Source organism: Mustela nivalis, assembly GCF_964662115.1.
Source record: "Mustela nivalis genome assembly, chromosome: 6".
NCBI lineage: Eukaryota > Metazoa > Chordata > Mammalia > Carnivora > Mustelidae > Mustela > Mustela nivalis.
In genome coordinates this window covers 12,141,370-12,164,650 of record NC_139025.1, presented here as the reverse complement: position 1 = coordinate 12,164,650, position 23,281 = coordinate 12,141,370, and the positions used below count along the sequence as shown (strand labels likewise).

Sequence of the window (23,281 nt, the reverse complement as noted above, 5' to 3'; positions counted from 1 at the left end):
TGGGGAGATGGAAGGTTCTCAGAGAAGAGAAAAAGTAGGGTTGTGGTCTCTTAGCATCAGTTTTGTCATGTGATAATGGGAATAAGGTTGCCGACGTCATAAGGTTGAAGCACTCTGCGTAGAACCCTTAGAGTCATGCTGACACACGGGAAGTTCTGTCACTTGCTGAACAATTGCTCTTATTCCAGGTAAGGTTCTCTGAACTTGGGCGGAGGGTCTCTGAGCGGGGCTGGGTCTGGGTGGGGAGGGAAGCTCAAAAGGGATGGGCTGAGGCCGTTGAGTATCTGAAGGCGGCCCCATTCATCCCTTATTTGGGGAGACAGAGTTGTAGCAAGCCTGGGGATGGGAATATTCGCATGTTCTTGTTTTAGGAAGCCTGACTCCTGATTCCCAGCTGGAGGGCCAGTGAGTTCGACTATGTCAGGGGCCTTAAGCACTCAAACTGTGCTTTCATTCATTCTTTCATTTAATCAATGTCCGTGGAACACCTACTGTGTACCAGGTACCGTGCTGGTTGCTGGAGTTAGGGCAGTGATCCCTCGTGGTATTTGCGGTCAGTGGGAGAAAAAGGCAATGAGTAAGAGGTTATAGGCAAGTGCTAAAGAGAAAAAATAAAATGGGAAAGGGTTTGTGAGACGTCAGGCTGGTGGGGTGAGTGTTGACATTTGAAATGGAGGTAGTCAAGGAGGGCTTCACTAAGAGGTGTCTTTTGATTAACCTTGAAAGAAGCTATAGTGCTAGCCATGTTATGAGATGGGGGAGAGGATCCTAGACAGAGGGAGCAGCCAGTGCAAAGGCCCTGAGGTGGGAACCTGCCTGCCTCCACGAGGGAATGAATCGGAGAGAGGCCAGTATCGCTGGAACAGATAGAGAATGGTAGCGATGAAGTCAGAGGATTCGAAGACCAGATCTTCCTGGATCATGTAGTTCATAGTAAGGACTTCAGCTTTTACTCTGAGTGAGAGGGAAGCCATTAGAGGGTTCTAAACAGAGGAGAATCAAGTTTTTTGTCTTTTTTGGTTTAATTTTTTTTTTTTTTTTAGTATATGGGCTGCCGAAGCGAGCACTGTTTAATTTTTTTTTTAAGGTTTTATTTACTTATTTGACAGACAGAGATCACAAGTAGGCAGAGAGGCAGGCAGAGAGAGAGAGGAGGAAGCAGGCTCCCCGCTGAGCAGAGAGTCCGATGCGGTGTTTGATCCCAGGACCCTAGGATCATGACCTGAGACGAAGGCAGAGGCCTTAACCCACTGAGCCACCCAGGCGCCCCGAGAATCAAGTTTTAACAAAGACACTTTGGAATTGACTGAAGAGGTCAAGGACAGAGGTAGCGCGTCTAGTTCAAGTATTGCTAGGGGAGTAGAGTTCATGTCTTAGACCAGAGTGGTCATAACAGGACTGGAAAGAAGTGGTCAGAGTCCATATATATTTTGCAAGTATCACTGACAGGATTTACCCGGCTTAACTACTGCTTTGTTCTGCCAACAGTGACATAAATTCCAATTCCGGGCCCCAGAACGTCCCTTGGCACATGGGCCTTCTTCCTGCCAGCCAGTCCTTCCAATGCGTGTCTCCACAGGCATGTTCAGCTCCTTTCGAGCTCTGAAGGCCTGTGAAATTCGTGCAGTGCAAGCATTTTGCTATCTGAGATATTTACTCCTCTGGATTTGGCTTCTCAGAGTCCTCATTCTTCTAAGTTTCACTTACTATAAATCCAGAGAGATAAGTGAATGACATTTTTGCAAAACGGCCTGATGACAGAGAGGATGCCTTTGAGCCGGGTGACCAGGCTAAGCCCTGAAAAGCTCATCACCCTCCTGCCAGTGGGCCTCGCTCGGGAGCCTGAGCTAAACACACTCATCTCTGAAGGGAGAAGGAGTGAGTCAGCAGAAATGAGGGGTGAGAGAAGGTGACACCTGCAGAGTTTAGTTTCCGCATTCCCACTTGTCTTTATTCTCATGTTTCTCCTGAGACTTCTCTGTAAGCTCCAGGGCTGTATGCATGACGTCTAGGCAACAGAAGAGCGACTTTCGGTTGCCAAGATGCCGACCCCTCTGTTTCTTGGGCATCACATCCCCTCACTAACTCTGCTGGGAGCCATTAGCATAGCAGGAGGGGCTGTAGAAAAAGAACTGGAGCTCTCCTCACTTCAATAGGGGTGGGGTGTGAATCTCTGCTCTGTGGCAACACGGGGCCTGTCAGATGTCTTGAAGCCAGCATGGGAACTATATTCCTTCAAGCCAGTGATGAGAAAACACATATTCCTTTTTTTTTTTTTTTTAAGATTTTATTTATTAATTTTGGGGGTGGGGAGAGGGCAGAGGGAGAGAGAGAATCTCAGACAGACTCCCTGCAGAGCACAGGGCCCAACGTGGACTCGATCTCAGGACCCCAAGAGGATGACCTGAGTGGAAATCCAGAGCTGGCCATTCAATCATTCAACCACCCAGCTGCCCCTAGGATAGCTAGTTCTTTGGCCATTGTCTAAACCTTCTGTGCATGAGAACCTTGCTTTTGTTTATCTGGCAAGATGCTCAGCTGGTTAAAAGACTTGGTTCACATACTTATGATGCTCTTATCCCGCTCGGTCAGGCTTTTCCTTCTACATGTCTGTGCTAACACATTTTTTTTGGCTCTTTGTTCTTATACATAGGCTCTTACTGGTGAGGCAGCTCTGGTTCCCAACCAAAGAGATAACAGGGAGATGTTTCAGAAGATGATAAGAAGGGAACTGGCTCTTTGTCTGGGCTCTTATTCCTTGGCCCATACCTATGATTCTAAGGCACCCCCAGGTTCCCAGCCCTCACACGTCTCCTTTCTATTCTATCTCATCTAAGATACTTCTACTCAAAGGTAAAAAGCATAAACTCATCCTGGATCCCTCTTGCTGCCTGAAATTTGCCCCAGAGCTGAATTTGCAACTGACTTCTTGCTTGCTTCTCTCTTAGAGGAGCAGCCCAGGTCCCCATAACTCTGATAAGCCAAGGAGTTGGAGAGTGAAGAGCATTTCTTGGTGAACCACACAAAGAAAATGGGTGGAGCTGCCAGGTCACACATTGGGTTGACGTGTGGCCTCCCCAGTAGAGCTCTAGGTTTGGGTTCCCTTTCCTGACAGTGCCCCAGAGATCAGAGGCCAGATTCCGAATGACTATGCAGCAATCCCAGAAGGAGAAACTGTATGGGGGCCTAAGTAACCAAAAGAGCTGGTGGGGGGAGGAGGGAAGGGAAGCTATGCCAACTGGTTCTGCCAAAGTTGGAAGTCATAGATTTCCTCTTCTTTAAGTGGTATCTGGTGGGATTATTATTTTTACTTTTAGAATACTCATTTCAGGAAAAATCAACCTGCACGGCCAGGTGCACAGGGAAGACACTATATATTAAACCTTCTTTGTCCAGCCCTTTCTCTTAGATTTGGACAAAAAACTCACGAGGATAAACTAGGGTTCTTGCAGGGACATCTCTCTCTGACCCCAGGGGACCTAAACGTGTCCTTTTCCTCCTCAGTGTGTCATCAACGGACATTTATTGAGTAACAACAACATGCAAGCATAGGTCCCCCTGCCCAGAATCCCCTTCCTTCTCCCACTTCCCTTTCCAGCCAAGGCCTGATAAGCAATCATTATCCTTCAGACCTAAGTTCCCTGAGACTTCTCTCCCTTGATTAAAACTGCCTCAAAAAACTCATGCATGTGGGGTCACTAATAAGTGCTTTCACATCTTTCCCTAAAAGCCACTTTTGACGTGGAAGGAAAGGAGGTTAGAGAACAAAAGGAGACAGAAGCTCCTGAAGAGAGTAGAGGAGGGGGCTGTAAGGTGGTCCCAAGGAAGGTAGCAGGCAGGCTCAGGAAGGAGAGGCTAGAGGTGTCAGAGATCACTGTAGCCAGCTTCTCACGTGCCAAAGATGCTCAGTACAGGATGGGATTATTTTGGAGGGAGGAAAATGAGACTGAAGCAATTTGGAAGTATGAATTATAAGAGATGAATTGGGGGTGCCTGTGCAAAAGAAGGACTTCGGGGTTAGCAGAAGGGGTTGGAGGTAGAGGTGGACCGTGGAGTCCTTTCCTGATTCTCAAGACATTTGGAGAAGTGGGAGTACTCAAAAGTCTCAGTAACACTTAAGAATAAGGTAGTTTATTTGTAAATAATATGTGGCTGGATAAACATATGGTCAGAACGGGTATCTGAACACAGGGCCAACTAGTTGACTCTGCAGACTGGCTGCCTCTGCTCAGGAATCAGACTGTGCTGTTCTCTCCCTACTCAGACCGTGGTCCATGCTCCGGCTGCATAGCTTCTCCTGGAATCTTATTCAAAAGGCAGAAGCTGGGGCGCTGCTCCAGACCTACTGAATCAGAATCTGCCTGTTAGCAAGATTCCCAGGTGATCTGTGGGCCCATGACAGTGTGAGAAGTACTAGTATTCCCAATCACCGAGCTCAGTCCCAGACTGTCCCACGGCAAGCTGTGTGAGCTGCTGGGATTTTAAATCTCTTTGTTCCAGCATAGAGCACCATCATGTGATGCTAAGAACCAGATTCCATTCTAAATTTAAATTAACTGTAAATTAACTTTATACTTTAGTGGGCTCATCTTTAAATAAAGTCTTTGTAGATAGACCAATGGCAAGAGGGAACCACATCACCGATATGCCTTTGACATATCAAATATTCCTGCCTTGGCTTATAGACTCAAGTTAACATCAGCAATATTCAGTATGAGCTTTTTTTTTTTTTTTTTAAATCACAAGACATAATTTCTCTATTAGTGGATTCACTAGACATTCCCTAATGGATAACTTCTATAAATAGTCTTATTTAAAATTCACCTATTGCCACCTGCCAGGGGATACAGGAGGATTCAAGCAACCTCCAGCAACTCTGAAGGGAGATCTTGAGGTCTCTGTGCAGTGAATCCCTGAAGGAGCGAAGGCCAGGCTGGCAATCATGGCTCCTTGGACACATCACTGCTCTGTGCCTCAGTTTCTCACTGGCAAAATGATCAAGATGATTGACAAAGAGGGCTCATCGAACAGCTCTCAGCTCCTTCACCTCTTTCCTTTTATGCTTCCTTTTTTGGATCTCAGGACATGATTCAACTAAGACGTCAGGTTCTTTTAACTAGAAGCTGGTATAAGCCCAAGCAAGTGCAGGATGAGACCCAGGCCAGGACAGCAGGGCTTAGTGGCTCAAAAGGTAGCTGTGGTCTCGAGGTGGTGGAAGGGAAATGGAGGAAGCAAAGGAATTTTGTCCTCCTATAAGCTCAAGGTCAGTTCTCAGAGTACCTGAGAGCCCTAGGTTGCCCAGGGGTTACACAATCCAGGCCACTAGTGATGAGGTGTTGGCACCTTCCTTACACTGAATTGTGTACCAAATAGGGATGCTGGTAATGCTTTTTTAATTTCTTCATTCCCTTATCATAGAAATTTCTACCATGCCTGATGGTCAGACACCCCAGTGTCTTTATTTCTGCCCCTCGATGTTCTCTAAAGCTTCTCCTTAAAAAAAAAAAAAAAAAAAAAAAAAAAAAGGCTTTCTTATCTTTTGTTAATATGTTTATTAACTCAAGCAAATACATGAAATAAGTGCACGGATCAGAAAGGGCCAATTCTGTGTGGGATCAGCAAAGATATCCTGCTACATATTTATAGACTATTAACACAATTGAGTGATTCCCAAATATCAGTCTCTGAACAAGTAACAGAATTTTAGCTTTTAAAAAATGCCATTTCCTGGGGGCGCCTGGGTGGCTCAGTGGGTTAAGCCTCTGCCTTCAGCTCCAGTCATGATCTCAGGATCCTGGGATTGAGCCCCACATCGGGATCTCTGCTCAGCAAGAAGCCTGCTTCCCCCTTCTCTCTCTGCCTGTCTCTCTGCCTGCTTGTGGTCTCTGTCTGTCAAATAAATAAATAAAATCTTAAAAAAAAAAAAAAGCCATTTCCTGAACCCCACTATCTGTATTTTTGAAAATGCTGGCGGGGTGATTCAGAGACCCAGAGAGATTTCTGACCCACCTCCACCCATTTATAGATGGGAATGAGGTAGTGGAAGCACACCGCAGACTCAGGGCCCTGCAGCCTGTGAAGGCAGATCCTGTGTGGGTCAGGCCTCCTTATTCACAGCTCTGTGATTCTCTGTGTTGCCCAGCACACGTGTGTGTCTCATCCTATCATGCTGAAAGTAATCAAAAAGTAAAAATGCAAGCAGCATTTTGGTAAGGTGAACATCATTGTGACAGAATCATGCCCTGGCTGGAAGATGAGAAGAGCCACCATATGTCAATATCCTTCCCAACAGTGCCAGCCCCAACCCTCCGCCTTCGCTCAGCCTGGACCCAAGGCCTCACTCACTGCTTTCGAGGTGAGGCAGCGAGAGGAGAGATGAAGAGTTCCTGCCATTTAACAATCGTGGCAAATTCTAAATCCGAGAAAATCATTTTCTTTGCGAGCTGGCAGACTCCACTTAGGACTTACCAAACAAACAAAACAAAACACAAAAACAGACCTACCGATAACCCTAGCTCAGGACTCCTGAGGCAACCATGGAAATTTCACTTCATGGCCCTCTAACTCCAGGTGACTGACCAGGCCCTGGGATCGCCTCCCTGGGAGCTCTTATCTTCCCCCTCACCTCAGTGGTCCCAGCTATGCATGTGACCTCAGACCTTCCTCGGCATCTTTGCCCTCTCCCAACACATATGCCGCTAGAATGTCCTATGGCTGCCTCCTTTTTTTTTTTTTTTTTTTAAGATTTTATTTACTTGAGACAGAGACAGGGAGAACACAGACGGAGAGTGAGAGGGAGAGGCAGACTCCAGAGAGAGGAGAGGGAGAGGGAGCGGAGAGCTCCCAGTGGGACTCAATCCGAAACCCTGAGATCATGACCTGAGGCTAAGGAAGATGCTTAACCAATCCACTCCCCCCAGTGCCCCACCTCCCTCTTTTTTTTTTTTCCCCCAACTCCCTCTTTCAATGCATTCCAATGCGATCCTCCCCACCCACATGAATCATCTTCCCATGCCTCCTGTTGGCCATTGCTCCCACTTTGTGGTCAATCGCCTAAGCTTGAAAATTGAAGGGAGGGTTCTAGTTGTGTGCTGCTGCACTCTCCACCTGGTTTTATGCCAGATTCAGGACAGAGGAACTGTTGTCCAATCTGTACATGGCACGAAATTGGGGAAATCAGCAGATACGGGTGACAGAATCATGATGAAAGCACACATTACAAGCTGGAAAGGACAGACGGAAATCCATGTAGTTAAACTGAGTAGGAATAAAACTGTGCGTGAAGATAAAAATACAATGTCACCATACTATATTATTCCATTTATATGAATTTCAAAAACAAGCTTTGTGTTTTCAAAACTTATCTACAGGGCTAGTGTCAGAATCCGTTACCTCCAGGGTTTCAGGAAGGAGACTGTTGGGAATAGCGCACGAGAGAACTTTCTAGGGTGAAGGCAATGTTCTATATTATGATTGTCGTGCTGGTTGCAGGAGTGTATTTATTTTTAGGATGTAACAACTGACACTTGAGGTCTGTGCATTTTATATACAGAATTATAACTCGATAACAAAAAAATTTGAAATCAGTGGTATAATGAGAAGATGGGGCCACATGTGTACCACTAGCCAGCTGTGAAGTGACCTGATAAAAAGCTAGGCACCTTTGCAGTCCAGATGTAGAGAGACAGTGAGGGTCCCCTGTTTTCCTGCTGGCCAGTATGGTTTTGTGTGTCGCATTTTACGAGGAACATGAATAGAAGGAAAAGCAAGGGCTGGTGCTGGACAGCCCGTGAGGGAAGAATAGTTGAGGGAACTGGAACATAGAGGCCAGAAAATAGAAGACGTTAAGAAGAGTCCAGATGGGGGAATGTCATTTTGGAGAGAAGACCTGGCTGGCACTGAAGAGGGCCAAAGGCAGGTCCTGGATGGAAACTACTAGAAGACAGGTTCTAGCCCAATATAAGAAGGTGGGTTCCAGGCTTGTTTGGGTGAGGCCCCGCAGCCAATGGCAGCAGGGCTGGGTCTCTGCACTTGTGGGATGGGGCCTGCCTGGGCAGCACGGAGGGGCGCAAGCCTCCGCAGGTGGGGACATCGCCTGGCACAACTTCAGTGTAAGACTGTGGGAACAGGGGCGCCTGGGTGGCTCAGTGGGTTAAGCCTCTGCCTTCGGCTCAGGTCATGATCTCAGGGTCCTGGGTTCGAGCCCCTCATCGGGCTCTCTGCTCAGCGGGGAGCCTGCTTCTCTCTCTCTCTCTGCCTGCCTCTCTGCCTACTTGTGATCTCTCTCTGTCAAATAAATAAATAAAATCTTAAAAAAAAAAAAAAAAAGACTGTGGGAACAGTCGTCCACTTCCCTGTCATGGGGCTGACGGACTCGCTCTTCCTGTGGGTGGGCACCACACTGTACCTGCACAACCTGGCCATGGTCATGTGCAACAGCTAGGATTCCATCCCCATGTCTACCTTCCTCTTTGGAGACACTTCTGACATGACCTCTACTGGCTTTGCACCCCACTTAGCCAGGAAGACCAACAAATAGGTCTTAATATAGTCTAGATACAAATATCAGATATATGACTGCAAAAGTGGGAGATTCTCTCCCATAGTGTGGGTTGCTTGATGGTGTCCTTTGAAGCACCAAAGTTTTTAATTTTAATAGAAAAAAAGTTAGTTTTATCTACTTTGTCTTTAAAAAAAAAAAAATTTGTATTTGTGCTTTTGGTTTCACGTCCAAGAAAACATCACCTAACCCCAAATCACAAGGATTTACACCTCCGTTCTCTTCTAAGAGTTAGAAAGTTTTAGCTCGTACATTTAGGTCTTTAATCCATTTGAGTAAATTTTTTGTGTGTATGATGTAAGGTAGTGGTCAACCTTCATTCTTTGGCATGTGGCTACCCCACTGTCTCAACACCATTGGTTGAAAAGACACTTTCTTCCTCCATTGAAATATCTTAGTATCCTTGAAAATCAATCTGCCATAAGGGTGAGAGCTTGGGGCACCTGGGTGGCTCACTGGGTTAAAGCCTCTTCCTTTGGCTCAGGTCATGATCCCAGGGTCCTGGGATTGAGCCTCACATCGGGCTCTCTGCTTGGCAGGGAGCCTGCTTCCCCCTCTCTCTCTGCCTGCCTCTCTGCCTACTTGTGATCTCTGTCTGTCAAATAAATAAACAAAATCTTAAAAAAAAAATATGAGAGCTTATTCCTGAACTATCGTTTCTGTTCCATTGGTCCATTATTTACCTTTATGCTAACACCACACGGTCTTGATTACCATAGATTTGTAGTAAGTAAGCTTTTGTAATTAGGAATTGAGGGTCCTCCAACTTTGCTCTTCTTTTTTAAGTCGTTTTGGCTATTCTGGGTCCCTTGCATTTCCATACAGCATTTAAGAATAGTTTGTAAATTTCTGTAAAGAGGTCAATTAGGACATGGATAAAGATTGTGTTGAATCTGTAGATCAGTTTGGGAGGTTAACATCTTAACAATATCAAATCTTCAATTCATGAACATGGGCTATCTTTCCATATAGTCAAGTCTTCTTTAATTTCTTTCGACAGTATTTTGTCTTCAGAGTTTAAGCTTTGTACTTCTTTTGCTAAATTTATTCCTGAGTATTTTTTTAAATTTAATTTTATTTTTTTCAGTGTCTGAGTGTTTTATTCTTTCTGGTTATTTTCTTAACTTTATTTTTGTTCAGGGTATATTATTAAAAGTAATTTTTCTGCCTTCTTTTGCTTTTTTAAATGCGGCTGCTAGAAAACTTAGAATTACTTAGGTGGCTCACATTTCATTTTGCACAGACAGCGCTGCTGTAGAGTAAGAGGCTGAGATCAGAGGAAAGGAAAGAACATAGGACAATGGGGTATACCCAGGGCACCCATGATATATGCCTCTGGAGGTACATTTGTGAAACGTGATGTAGAATTTCTGCCTGTTATGGAAGCCACAAGTCTTGAGGCGCTTCGGACTGTAATCACAGATAGCATATGCAGCCTCTCATCCCAGTCCTGCACAGAGGGGATTTAATCAGATACAACCTGTAAGGTCTTCTGTGACTTCTCAACCCTTGGGCTTACACAGGTGGTAAAAGTGACATTGACTGAGCCCAGGCTTGGAACACTGGGAAAAGGGTGAGAAAAGATAGCGTGTGATGACTGTCTCAAATCCTTTCATAGTATATCCAAGAAAAGGAGCAGTAGAGCCTTGCCATTGACCCTGAAGTTCACTCATCTCTCATCTGTTCTGCTCTACTAGCCGATACCCCCTCAGGAAAATCTTCACTGTTCCTAGGATTGGTACAGATGCCTCTTCCATGTATGCCCTTGGCATACACAGATTCAGAGTTGCCTCTCTATTTTTCTTTTTTCTTTACAGACTCAAAGCTTCTCAACCAAGAAAAATACTTCGTTGACCTTGGAACCACCTATAATGAAGTGAGGGGAATGATCAATACCGAGTGAATGAATGAATGAATGAATGTGTACTCTGTTCCTTCTTTCTCTAGAAGATAATAACTTCACAGCACTACTCTTTTATTTTTATTTTTTTAAAGACAGGTGCTGTGTAAGTGTATGTTGGCTCTGTAGACAGAATATTACATTTGTTGTCAGAAAACTGACCCAATTCCAGTTCTGTCTTTGTTACTGATGAGCTATGTGACCTTGAGCACTCACCTTCTCTGGACTTGATCCCTCAGCTGTAAGATGAAAGGTTAAACTAGTGAGCTTTCAGGTTCCTCCTGGTCCTAATACGCCGTGAGATGCTGAAAACAGGGCAAACTGGCTTTCAGCTGTGGGCTTGCTTCCAGATAAGCAATTCAACTGAACAGCTGAGATCCCCAACCTTTTGCAGGGGCCTCTGCCTTCTCCCCCTCCTCCCTGTCTTCACAAATATTAATAGCCAAGTGCCTCACTGAGTGTGGTTTTTAATAGAATCCAATTTCAGTCCATTTAGAGTGGGACTTTTCATGCTGACTTGGTAATTTGAACTCTGTCATGCCTGATGGGCTGAATGCTCTTTCCCTGTCTGTGTGGTCCGCTCTGGGCTGGGGGGAGAGGGCAAGTAGATATTGGGAGCAGGACACAGGGGCACCTTAATCAGAGCAAGTGCAAATCCGCTATTTCTGCCTTACAGCCAGTTTCGTCTTTCCTGCCCTGAGGCAGGTGAGTAGGATCCCAGGGCATTGGGAAGAAGCTGGCAGTGGCTACTCTGTTTCCTGATGGTCGTCTTCCTCTTGCAGCACAGAAGGCGCTGGCCTCTGTGTGCTACCACAGGAGGAAAACTAGGTTGATCTTTGGATGCGACTAGAAAACACTTGGTTCTGCCAACCAACAGAACTTTTCCAAGTGATTGTTGGGGAGTCTCTGACATGTTGGGAGAAGACATGTGAGAGAGTATGTGGCTTCCTCTGCCCCTTCCCCCCAACCAAGTCCTTGTCCTGTTTGATGAGAGAGTAATTCGCAGGCCTGTTGGAAGGTCCTTCCAGGGTGGGAAAACGGAGGATGAATGTCAAGGTATTACCTTTACCATAACTGAGGAACTGGGGGCTCAGGAGACGGGGGGAAGGAAATGAATGTTTATTTCATGCTTACTCGGTGCGGAGTACTGAGCTAGAAACCAAGTTATTCCCTAATCCTCCCAATAGCCCATTAAAGAATATAAAATTATCCTCATATATAAGGGAGGAAAACGAGGATCAGAAAAGTCATGCAACAGCCTCAAGGTCACACAGCTAGTAGATGTCAGAGCTGGTATTCAAACAAAGCTCTATCAGTCCACTCCTAGAAATCACATGGTTAGAAATGCCAGGTGCTCTGCACTGTCTGCTGGTCTACCTCACCGTACTCTTTTACCTGGTTGGTCATCAGAAACACTTCAGGACATTTAAAAAACTATAGTGTTGGGTGCCTGGGTGGCTCAGTGGGTTGGGCTGCTGCCTTCAGCTCAGGTCATGATCTCAAGAGTCCTGGGATCAGGTCCCGCATTGGGCTCTCTGCTCAGCGGGGAGCCTGCTTCCCTCTCTCTCTTTCTCTCTCCCTGTCTCTCTGCCTATTTGTGATCTCTGTCTGTCAAATAAATAAATGAAATCTTAAAAAAAACAACAACTATAATGTCTTGAGAGTCTGAACCAATGGGTCTAAGGCAGGGGCTGAGATTGTGTATTTTTAAAAAGCCACTCCAAGTGATTCTGATGTTCTGGAAAGCACAACACTGGAGCATGTGGCTTCTCTTCCATACCGAGTCTCCTAGGGTTTCTCGGTTCTCAGAAGCACAGATCCAGTCCAACCCTGCATTTTCCCCAAGTAGCATTTGCTGCTGTTCATTTGCCATTATTCATTCGTTTCAGACTCAGGGCTCAGTGGCATTTATCAGGCACTTATGTGTGCCAGACACTGTGCTCAAGATGCTGGCTGCAAAGAATAAGTAAACCCCAGTGTCTGCCTCAAGGAACGGTCAGCTAGTGGCAGAGACAAACATAAATAGGAAGTTCCAGTTCCTTGGAGCAAATGCTATGCAGAGGCAGGCTCATGTTGCTTTAGGAGTACCAACCATGGGGTCAAGCTAAGCTTTGGAGCAATGATTCCTTGGTCGAGTCCCATAGGAGTTAGCAAGGCAAAGAGGGGGTCGGAGGGGTGAGGCTTGGCCTGCTAGGCAGAGGGAACCTCATGGAAAGACCCAGAGACCCAGAGCGATGGGTTTGGGGAATGACAAGGAGCTGAACAATGGTGAAATGTAGGATACCTTTGGAAGAGGACCAGGAGGGAAGCCAGGAAGAGTCCGCGGGAGAAATTACATGGAGGACCTTGTGTGTTATGCTGAGTTTGACCTTTATCCTAAAAGTGGTGAGGAGCCATTAAAGATATTTAAGACGTGGAGTGACAGAATCAGAGTGTGTTGAGAGGGGGAGCTCTGACAGCAATGAGAGGGTGACCCATAGGCAGAAGGAGCTGGCAACAGAGAGCCAAATTAATTGCAGAATTAAGAATTTATGTGTGTCAAAAAGCACCATAAACAAAATTCAAAAGCAAAACACTTGGAAAGCATATTTGCAATGTTTCTTGACAAAATTAATATTCTTAATAAAATTACATATTGGGAATAAAGGTAAACATACCAATATCAAATAAACAGAAAATCACAAGGAAACAAGTACAAAGGGTCAATCGGCGTTTGAAGACGTTATTCACTCATAATCAAAGAAGTGTGAGTTCCAGTGACACTGACATACTATTATTTCCCTACCGGGCTGGTAAAGGTTGGTAAGTGACTATATCCACCGTTAGTGAGGGTGCAGGGAACAGGGCGATCTCAAGCCTTCAAAGAGGAGGGGGCGAAGTTTAGTACAAACTTTTCTCAGGGCAGTTGGCAACATATATCAAAATTCTTAAAGAGAGCCAAGCAATTTCCTTCTTGGATTTTATCCCAAGGAAACAGCCATAGGTGTGTGCAAAATTTAGCGACAGGAATGTCTGCTGCAACATTATTTACAATAAAGAATGGGAATGAATGAAATAATCCGTGTAAAGAGACAGGCTACCACGTGAGAGTCCGTCCGTATAATGAAGATGCTGTTGAAAAAGTCCGAGTGACACCCGCCCAAAACGTTTTGTTCATGATCGAGTGAGTGAAATAGCACAAGAGGCAAAAAGGTGTGTCTGATAGGCTACCATTTGTGACAAAAGAATATATACACATATATTCGAAAATGCATCAATGTTTCTGAAAGAATATACAGTACAAGTATTTGGAGGGAAACTGGATGCTGGCAGACAGGGTGGGAAGGAGATTTATTTCTTACTCTAGAGCTTTGTGTCCTTTTTGAATTTCATTACCTGTGTGTGTCTTACATATTCTAAAATATAAATACACATTTTGAAAAGTAAGTTACTAAAGAGTATTTACAGTGTAATCCAGTTTTTGTTAAAAACAAACAAACAAACCCTGCCTGTGCCTGTGTACATTTATACCCCCAAAGAACTGAAAGATAAGTCTAAAAGGACAGCGGTGTTTGTCTTGGGTAGTAGGACTACCCACCCCCCACCCCCACTAAATTTCTATAATACACATGTGAGGCTTTCATAACAATAACAAGGAAAGTATAATTTTTTTCCCCAAAGAGTCTATCACAAAAGTCCAAGCAGGAGATGACACAGCAGGTCAGATCCAGGATTAGTCTCCAGGTCAGCAGTGACGTCTGCAAACAAAGGGTGTCTTGAAATCACAGTCTGTGTTTTGAGGAGGGATGGGGGGCAGGAAGCTGAAGGTCATCTAAGGTGAATAGACCTGATCTTGCTTAACAGCTTTCTGAAATTGTTGTCGGACAAAATGCACAGCAATTTCAATCCCTCCACCCCAAACATCGGACAACACTCCCAGGCAAATTTTTTACTTTGGGAATCACTTAACGTTGGGTCACAGCTGAACGGATTCCAGTAAGCAAGTGTACGCAAACCCACCAGACAGGCAGGGGATCTGTGCCCAGGGATGTGCTCATCTAGTTCCGGGTTTCCACCTTCTTCTTTAGAAGGATGGCGACGGTCGTATCCACATCTGTCCAGCTCTGCCCCAACTTACTCACTGAGGCAAGACCTCTCTCCTGCTCTGGTTTGGAGATAGTTAGTCTGAGTCCTTCCCGATGGCAAGAAGATGAAAGGAAGACCCTGCTGATTTGAACCGGCTCTGCCTCCCCTCTCTGAAATCACCCGCATCCTTCAGACCCTGACAAGCAGTTTGCCAACTCCAAGCTTCCTGGGCTGGAGGCTTGGGAACGGGGGAGACTTGCACATATGCCTATGCTGTGTCTGACGCAGGATGGTTCTGAGTTGGGTAAATGTGAACCCGTTCTGGAAGAAAAGGGCAGAGGGAAGGATCTGGTGGGGAGTGGGGGGAGAATGTGGCAGCGATACCAGCATTTTCCTTTTCCTCTTCCCCAGTAGTGAGCTATAGACAGGCAACTGCGGGCCCCTGGGTATTTCTTGCACCTTCTTAACACCCCTGTTGGAAGCCTTTCAGCAGCTATGGGACTATAACCTGGACTGCTGGCTTCTGGGCCTCTCAGCAGTGATTAGATCCTGCAGGGGTGGAGTCTCTGATTGCACAAAGAACCCATAATTAACTTTGTGTTTCCTTTCGATCTCTACCTATAATTGTGAACCTTCCCCAAGGCTGGAGGAATGGCGGGTGGGTTTGGATATGCGCTGACATCAGAAAGTACAATGAATCATACACAGAAGTAACTGCTAGGTCTCAGCTGTCTTTTCTGGCCTGTCACTGCCTTGACCACTAGGGAGTCGGCGTTAGGGACCTTTTTAAACCTTGGGCTAAATGCAGAGGCAGCCCACATACCATCATTGGCCTAGTAAGGCTTTTCAACGGAATACGCACTGTCCTGCTCCCTAATGGTCGTAACAGCTCGATAGACTACTTCGTAGAGAGCAGCTAACTAGGGTAGTTAGCATTTAGAGCTCTGGGTAGACAGACCTGGTTCAGATCCTAGCCACGTCACTTAAGGCCCTATCACCTTGGGGGAGGGAATGTTTCTGGATTTTAAGTTTCCTTACCCACCTAATGGGAATAGTATCTCAGAGGGTAATTGCAGGAAAGAAATGAGATTATACATGTAAATGTCTGAGGATAGTGCATTTAATAAATGCTAACTATTAACATTATTGCATCTGTATATATTTTAATTTGTACAATCTTGTCTCACTAATCACACAAAAAAATACACGAAAGTGCTTTGAAAAATTTAAAGCATCATATAAATCAAAGGTGTCATTGGTGGTAATCTCATACGAGTATTTCTCAACTCTTCCATCCCCTTAAAGACCGGGACGGTGTCCTCCGTCCCACGGCCTATTGCACAATGATCGGCAAATGATAAGCCCTCAGTAAATGTTTCTTATTTGACTAAAGCAACACGGCAGAGCGTAAAGAGCATAGATATCAGGAGACTAGGCTGGGCTAAAATTAGTTTAAGGCAGGAGAGCTAGTCTGCAGTCATAATTTATTCATTCAACAAATATTTGTTGAACACATTCTAGGTGCTAGATATTGAGTCCAGATAATTTCATCAAAAGGAGGCTCTACAAGTTCCCACAAGGCCAAGTTCCCGGCCAGTCTCCGCAAGGCCAGCCCACTCCAACGCACAGAGGCGGCAGCCAACATTGTTTACCCCTGGACAAATGGGCCCTCGCTTTGGGGGAAGCTGTAAGTAGCTCTGACTCAGAGTTGGGGGAGGGAGTGACAGCGAGGGAGTGGGTTGCTTCCAACAGAAATGACAGGAGCTGTTGCCTGTGAATTTATTTTTATTTACACTGACTGAGTCCACAGTTCGACGCCGCAGGCTAGACAATGCTCCTTCCCCTAGAGGTCATCTCCCCTCCCCTCCGTCACCTACGTGCTCCAGCCCGTGGCCCTCCTCGCCCTGTCCCTCTGCTGTCACAGCGGCCTGCTGGGTGGGAGTATGGGAGAATGGTATTTGTGGTCACCCGAGGGCACTGAGAGTGGGTTTCAGAGGCATGTGAATCCTGGCAGTCTCAGATCCCCGAGGGGGGAGGAGAAAGCCAGGCCGAGACAACAAGTGGAGGGAGGGAGGCAGGGGCTGAGGTGGTTGGGGTGGGGGGTGGGGGAACCCAGTGTACAAATGCCCCGTCTTTTGGCTTAACCTGATGCTTCTGGTGTTTGTCTCTTCCCTGGATTGGTCACGGTGGCCTTGAGATGCTCTGGTCTGTCCGGAAAGTGTGCAGGGGTCCAGCCTGTGGGCTCCGTGCCTGCGACGGCACATCTCCCCGGCTCTGCCTGTGTCAGGAGCACTGGCCGAAGTCACTGCTGCATCAGCGTCCTGGGCCCTGTAAGAGTCCTCTCCAGCTGTCCCCGCAGAAGTGCGGTCCCTCTCAGTAGCGGACCTGCTAGAGAAGGGGTGTCTCCATGGCAGGCAACCCGCCAGGTTCCAAATCTGCCGCTCCTCCCTTTCCCACTGGGAGCAGACAGATTGCTGAGGGGCAGCCGGAGGAAGAGAGGGGGAGCTGGCAGAAGTGGGGAGAAGGGAGCAAAACCCAGGAGGGGCCCTTCGCCGGGGGGGCTGCCTGGAAGTCCGGCCTCGGGGGCGGCTGCAGCTGTCACATGGCTTCCTTCTCTCTCTGGGAGAATCGGCTGAGCTTCATCTCCGTCAGCTGGATGTACCGAATCACGTTGGTGTCTGCGAGGAGAGAAGCACACCTTAGGGAACGCCTGGCAGGCGTGGGGAGGAGGGCAGTCAGGTCTACACAGGAATCCTACGTAGGGCCACGCTTGTTCCCATCTTCATCTATTTCTACCTCATTACAATCATGCCAAGTCCGGATCCTGGTCCTCACTGTGACAGAGGGAGAACGGAGCCCCTGGAGAGATGAAGAGGCCCAGGGATGCCCACGGTTAAGGGGTGAGCCTGCCTTGGTGGTCTCCCACCGCCGGGGAGCGTCTACCTTCTTCACAGAATTGCCGTGAGGACCAAGATAGAGAAGTCCAAAGGTGCTTCATCCAATGAGCAGTAAATACTAACTGAATGTAAATGTTTTCAATGTTATTAATTAGCATTGTTAATTAATTAATGTTAAAGTTATACTTCAGGAAGCAGAAACAAATACTAACACTCAGCAATGCCAGCTCTAGCATCCAGCAGTGCTGGCAGATAGGACGCGCTCAAGAAAATTCTGTTAAATGAGTCCAGTTCTTAGTTCTCAAGTTGCTTCGAGTCTAGAACACATTTATATACAGAAAAAAACCCCAAAACAAAAACAAAAAGCAAAACTGTGACACATAAAAATAAAGATGTGGGCAGTCCTTAAGAATATAGAAAAAAGTATACATTTGGGTGTCTGCAAACTGATCGTGAAGTTCTTAAATTCTTCTTGGAAGGAGGATTGGATTTTTTAAAAAATCAGCTATGTGAACAACAATGGTAATACCAAGTTCAAATTCGTTGTTTAAATGTTACCTCCTCAAAACAGCATGGAGGTTCCTCAAAAAGTTGAAAATAGAGCTACCCTATGACCCAGCAATTGCACTACTGGGTATTTACCCTTCGGTAGTCATCCGAAGGGGCATGTGCACCCGAATGTTTATAGCAGCAATGTCCACAAAGGCCAAACTATGGAAAGAACCTAGATGTCCATCAACAGATGAATGGATAAAGAAGATGTGGTATATATACACAATGGAATACTATGCAGCCATCAAAAGAAATGAAATCTTGCCATTTGCGACGACGTGGATGGAACTAGAGGGTATTATGCTTAGCGAAATAAGTCAATCAGAGAAAGACAACTATCATATGATCTCCCTGATATAAGGAAGTGGAGATGCAATGTAGGGGGTTTGGGGGGGAGGAAAAGAATAAATGAAACAAGATGGGATCGGGATTAAGAGACTCTTAATCCCACAAAACAAACTGAGGGTTGCTCGGGGGAGGGGAATTGGGAGAGGGGGGTGGGGTTATGGACACTGGGGAGGGTATGTGCTATGGTGAGTGCTGTGAAGTGTGTAAACCTGGAGATTCACACACCTGTACCCCTGGGAATAAAAATACACAATATGTTTATTAAAAAATTAAATAATTAAATAAAACACACACATACACATAAATAAATGTTACCTCCTCAGAGAGGCTCTTCCTGATCCCCTGGTGTAAAACAGAACCCCCTTTACTCCTGATTCTTTTACTCTGCTTTATTTCCTTCCCGGCACTTACCACGACTAAATATTTTCTACCTATTTGTTTTTTGTACTTCTATGTATTTGTTTCCTGTCCCTCCTCCTCCGTCATGACACAAAGTCCTAGAAGGCAGCAGCTTCCTTTTGTTCCCCGCTGTCTACCCAGCTCCTAGAGCACATCCAGACCTGCTCAGTGAATGTCTGTGGGATGAATGAGCCGCTGAGCTGGTGGACAGGAATTTGAGCGAACGGTGCAGGAAATGCAGGCTCTGAGGAAGGGGAGCTGACCAGAGAAGTCAGAGCACCCTTCCCGCAAGTTGCTGAGCTCAGCACCAAGAGTATCCATCTGCATTCTGTCTCGCCAGCAGGACTGTGAGGTCCTCACGAGCCGGGACTCCATCTTCTCATCTACATCCCTGGCACCCAGCACGAACTGTGGCACAAAACTAAGAACTCAATATGTATTTATTGAGTAAGTGGGAAGAGTTGGCTTCTGGATTGGGAAAAAACCCCAGAGAATTCCATATTCTATTTGAAAAGAGGTGCCCAAGCTCCCTGGAACCAAGAGGCCAGGCAAATGCGTGGACTGTCCGTGCTCCTGGTTTCAGGTCCTGGTCCACACCTGGCTGCGCCCGCCATGACAGTTGGGCGCCATGATGGGGAGGCTGCCAGACGGACTGCCAGTAAGAAAACAGTAACTGCCACCTTACCTGTTGGCTGTCGGGTCCTTGCTTCTTTCAGGTAGTAGAGTGCTTTGTCATAGTCTCCAAGGTGGTAGAAGGCTACACCAGACCGGTAAAGAGCCTTGAAGTTCTCTCCTTCCTTCTTCAGGACTTTGAGGCAATATTCCTTGACTCGCTCGTAGTTCACCAGCTCAGCCTGGAGCAGGCAGGCTGTGGAGGAAGGAGAGAGAAAGGAAAAGGGTTATCATACAGCAGACTCTGAGTGTCTCTCTTTGGTTCTTTCTCCTTGTCCAGAAAAGGTGGAGTAGTGTTGGGGCTTTATGTTGGGGTGTATTGCTGTGGGATTTGTCACCGAGTGATCTAGGGTTCCAGGACCCCCCTTCATTGCCAGCAAGCTGTGTGACCTTGAGTGAGTTACTTAGCCTTGTATTATGTGTTGAATTGTGTCCCCACCAAAAAGATATGTTGGAGTCCTGACTCCTAGTACATCAGAATGTGACCTTATATGGAAATAGGATCTTTACAAAAAAGGTAATCAAGTTACAGTAAGATCCTTGGAATGGGTCCTAATACAATAAAGACAATGGGCGTCTTTATAAAAACGATACTACAGGGACGCCTGGGTGACTCAGTCAGTTAGGGTCTGCCTTCGGCTCAGGTCATGATCTCAGGGTCCTGGCGTCTGCTTCTCCCTCTCCCTCTAACACTCTCCATTGCTTTTGTTCCCTCACACACTCTCTCTCAAATGAATAAATTTTTTTTTAAAAATTCTTTTAATTAAAAAAAAAACCATACACTATAGACTGATTGTTTATGTTCCCCGAAAAATCCGTATGTTGAAAGCCAGTCGCAGTGTGACGGTATTTGGAGGTGAGTTCTTGGGGAGGTGGTGCGGTCACGAGGGCTGGAGCCTTGTGACTGGGATTAGTGCTCTTATGAGGGAGACCTTAGCGAGCTTCCTTGGCCTTCTGCTATGAGGACACAGCGAGAAGACGACTGTCTGTGAACCAGCGAGCAGACAATCCCCAGATGCTGAATTTCCTGCCTTGATCTTGGACTCCCCCGCCTTCAGAACTGTGAGAAATGAATTGTGTTATTTGGGCCGCCCAGTCTATGCTACGGACATAGCAGCTCAAACAGACAGACACACAGAGGAGAGACGATGTGAAGAAACACAGGAAGAAGATGACCGTCTGGAAGCCGAGCAACGCCAGAGGCCCCACAAGGTGCGGGAGAAGCACGGCACCGACTCTCCCGCACAGCCCTCTGAGGGAACCGAACCTTCCAACACCTCCGTCTTGGGCTCCTGCTTTCCAGAACGATGAGACAATGCATTTCTATTGTTCAAGCTGCCACTGAATGAGACTTACATTGGGGTGACCCTAGAAATAAGCCACAAGAGGCCCTAACAATGCCAACTGTGGCTAACACTTGTTGGGTGCCCACCGGGTGCAGGCTATTCGTGTCATTGCTCTGCTTGCATTCCCCGACATAACCCTCAGAACAACACCATGATGTACGGCCTACCGTTATTCCCATTTTACAGATGAGGAAACTGAGGCCCGGTAAGATTAGGTCATTTCCCAAGGGCACACAACATGACAGAGGCAAGGCTGGGATGGATGGATGGGTGGGTTGCGGGCTTCTTAAAAGCTTATTTATTTATTTATTTGTCAGAGAGAGAGAGAGAAAGCAGAAGCAGAGGGGAGAGGCAGAGGGAGAAGCAAGCTCCTTGCTGAGCAGGGAGTCCGATGTGGGGATCGGTCATGACCTGGGCTGAAGGCAGATGTTTAACCCACTGAGCCACCCAAGTGTCCCAAGCCTGGGACTTACATCAAAGCCGCCTGGTTCCAGTGCCCAAGTTCTTTATCGAGTTGTTGAGGAGATTTCCCAAAATAATGGCCATGAAATATTTAACATAGGGCTTGGCACAGAGTAGGTCACCCCAAGTGTCATTTAATATTATTAGAATTCTTTTCAACCCTGTGCCCCTGCCGTGACAACTGCCTCTCATTTTCTTCAAGTTCTCATTCATGCAAGTTTGTCTTTGCAGTTCTGGGGACCAAGGGCCTTCGGATGGGGCCAGTGCAAAAGCCCGCACAGAGCATATCTTGGGACCCTTGTCCTAGGCAAGAGGAAGCTGAGGCTGGCAGGTGCCTGTGGTGGGTCCCCCTCCTATTGTCCCTCAGCCATCTCTGAGTAAACCATCTCTCCTTGAAGAAGCTCTCTCTCACCAGCCATCAGCTGCAGGGCCAGAGCCAGGGCCAGAAAGCTCATGGGACCCGAGAGAGTGATGCCCCCTTTCCTTGGGTGCCCAGTGGCCTCCCCTCCCTCACCCAACTCCCCGCCCTGCTGAGCTACCTCCCCCTCCATGTGATCACACAGATGTTTAGTAGGCACTGAAGGAAGATTGTGTTATACACCTTGGAGGGATTACCAGAAAGGGGGAGGGAAGAGGCAAGGAAAGGCACCCCTCTGCTTCTTCAAAGTGACTTAAAAGAGATGTAGGAGGCAAGGGTACTTGGGTGGCTCAGTGGGTTAACTGTCTGCCGTTGGCTCAGGTCATGGTCTCAGGGTCCTGGGATGGAGCCCTGCACTGGGCTCCTTGCTCAGCAGGGAGCCTGCTTCTCCCTCTGCCCCCCTCCCCAGCTCATGCTCACTCTCTCTAAAATAAATAAAAATCTTAAAAAAGATAAAGAGAGAGAGAGAGATGGAGGAGGCAAAAGTGCTCTTCCCGCCAAGACCAGACTGGACGGTGGGGGAGAAGCCTGATGCCTGCTCCTGGAGAATCCTCCCACATGGGAGGAACCGTCCTCTCTCTGGGATACAGGCGAGTCACTGATTTAAATCTTCAGAGGTCTAACTTCAGCTGTTTTGATCCCTTAAATAACTTCCCAGGGATAAGAATCGCTGATTAGGAGATCAGCCCTTTCATTGGCCATTTTGGGGAAAAAGAAAAAATACTCACCCACATCCTTTTGGCCGACGGAGGGGGAGGTGTACCACACAGTCTCGGAAGTTGAAGATGTGAGAACCAGGAAGTGGAAGTGAATCAGCCCAGATCTAGAAACTGACCCATCAGGTTTCACAGGCCCCAGGGCAGAAAGCCAAAGGAGGAGACAGAAGCGAGGGACTGCTACCCCCTTGGGCGTGGGTGGCTGTAGTCACAGAAAACCAGGCTGGGCTGGCAGCCGGGCATGGGGCTGAGCTGATGCCACCAGCCCCCTCTCCTCCCCTCCCTTGGCTGTGGGGACCTCGTCCCACCCCCCAAGCTGCTGGATCCTGTCCTGGGGCTCACACAGCTCTGTGGACGGGGAGAGTTTTCTGTCAAGAGCGTCCTGTGCATGGACCTCCCGGGCTACCTGTGTGGGTTTTGGCTCCAACACTGGCTCCCAGGGCTAAAGGATTTCCTGTCAGGCTCCCATGTGCCTCATCTGCTGTCCTCTCTGCCCAGATGGGCAAACCTCTTCCCATCCATCTTCAGATAGACACTTCTGTTGGCTGACCTGAGCAGTGAAGGAAATGGACCTTTGTCTCTTTTAAAAACAGCTTTTGAGTGATTAAAATGAGGGTGGGGTGTGGGGACAGGAAGCAAAAAGGCCTGGAAATGGAAACAGATCCTCCTCCCCTAGGGGAGAGGAAAGGCTAGCCATCAGATTCTGGGAACCCTTCGCTGAAAATGTTTTGAATTCCCCTGTGGCTCCAGATCCAGTGGCGACGGGGACACCCGGCAGCAGCCCAGGTTTCAGACCCCGTGGGAGGTGAGGCAGGCAGGCTATAGGGTGTGGGGCCCCTGCTGGCACCACAAGCAGAGCTCAGGAAGGTGGAGCTATCTAGAGCCAGCGTGGGTCCAAACGAGCCGCCATCCTGAAGGTTGCTTGCCGGGCCGGGGGAGGTTGGGG

General features: G+C 47.1%; 1 protein-coding gene across 1 annotated transcript in view; it reads right to left on the bottom strand.

Annotated features, from left to right (window-relative positions):
• Positions 1-12,969: 12,969 nt before the first annotated feature.
• Positions 12,970-23,281, bottom strand: part of TTC9 (tetratricopeptide repeat domain 9) — a 34,874-nt gene continuing 24,562 nt past the window's right edge. The window contains exons 2-3 of the mRNA XM_082733363.1: positions 19,407-19,589; positions 12,970-17,203 (exon numbers count right to left, since the gene is read on the bottom strand). Of these exons, the coding sequence (XP_082589489.1) occupies positions 17,124-17,203; positions 19,407-19,589 (263 nt within the window). The 3' untranslated portion in view covers positions 12,970-17,123. The remainder of the gene's footprint in view (positions 17,204-19,406; positions 19,590-23,281) is intronic.